The sequence below is a fragment of the Fibroporia radiculosa genome (assembly GCF_000313525.1).
Source record: "Fibroporia radiculosa TFFH 294 genomic supercontigs, scaffold13322, whole genome shotgun sequence".
NCBI lineage: Eukaryota > Fungi > Basidiomycota > Agaricomycetes > Polyporales > Fibroporiaceae > Fibroporia > Fibroporia radiculosa.
This window is the reverse complement of record NW_012132983.1, coordinates 2,529-3,403: the sequence shown is the minus strand read 5'-3', so window position 1 is coordinate 3,403 and position 875 is coordinate 2,529. Positions and strand designations below refer to the sequence as shown.

Below are 875 nucleotides of genomic sequence, written 5' to 3'. Positions count from 1 at the left end.
ACAATTGTGTTTGGGATGCGGACGGACTCGACTGAGCACCCGCTCGTCGGACGGGCCCTCAAGCTCTCGCGAGAATTCATGTATGCGGTCTCCCTTCGCTTTCCAGATAATTGCTGATGACGACGGTGACATGTAGGAACTGCACGGGTCCGGTGTCAAATCTGGTCGACTTCTTCACACCCCTGCAGTGGATTCCGACTATCATGTCAATTCGCGGGAAGAAGCTGCACAAGGGTCTGGTAGAGACGTACGGCGGGATGATCAACGACATTGAGCGGAGGATGAAGGCGGGCGAGGACGTGCCTGAGTGCTTGGCGAAGACGATGATCCTTGCGCGGGACGAGGAGCAGCTTGACCACTTGGACATGGCCATCCTGACGTCGGCGTTCATGATTGGTGGTGTTGAAACGGTGAGTGTAATCGGGGCATCGTATTGATCTTAAAACTGACGAACATGCATCGCAGACAGCATCGATCATGCAATGGTTTTCCGCTCTCATCCCTGCATATCCTGAGATCCAGAAGAAAGCGCAGGAGGAACTCGACAGAGTGGTAGGACGTGACCGCTTGCCCACGGTTGAGGACGAGATTAACCTGCCATACTGCCACGCAATCATCAAGGAGGTCGAGCGGACGCATAATCCATTCTGGCTGGGCACACCCCATGTTGCGTCGGAAGACTTCACATATGAGGGTCAATACATCCCCAAGGGCACGGTCGTGATCCTGAACACGTACTCGATGCACCACGACCCGTCGAGGCACCCAGCTCCAGAGACGTTCAACGTGAGTGCCGCGCACTCCGGATGAGTTGCCATGAGCTGACGTGATGCCTGCAGCCCGAGCGGTACATCAACGACAGCACAAACAACACT

The 875-nt window shown here is 55.4% G+C and overlaps 1 protein-coding gene across 1 annotated transcript in view; it reads left to right on the top strand.

Moving 5' to 3' along the window:
- Nucleotides 1–15: 15 nt before the first annotated feature.
- Nucleotides 16–875, top strand: part of FIBRA_09190 (uncharacterized protein) — a gene marked incomplete at both ends in the record, with an annotated part of 1,266 nt that continues 406 nt past the window's right edge. Inside the window, 3 exons of the mRNA XM_012321512.1 lie at nucleotides 16–80; nucleotides 137–410; nucleotides 466–786. Of these exons, the coding sequence (XP_012176902.1) occupies nucleotides 16–80; nucleotides 137–410; nucleotides 466–786 (660 nt within the window). The remainder of the gene's footprint in view (nucleotides 81–136; nucleotides 411–465; nucleotides 787–875) is intronic.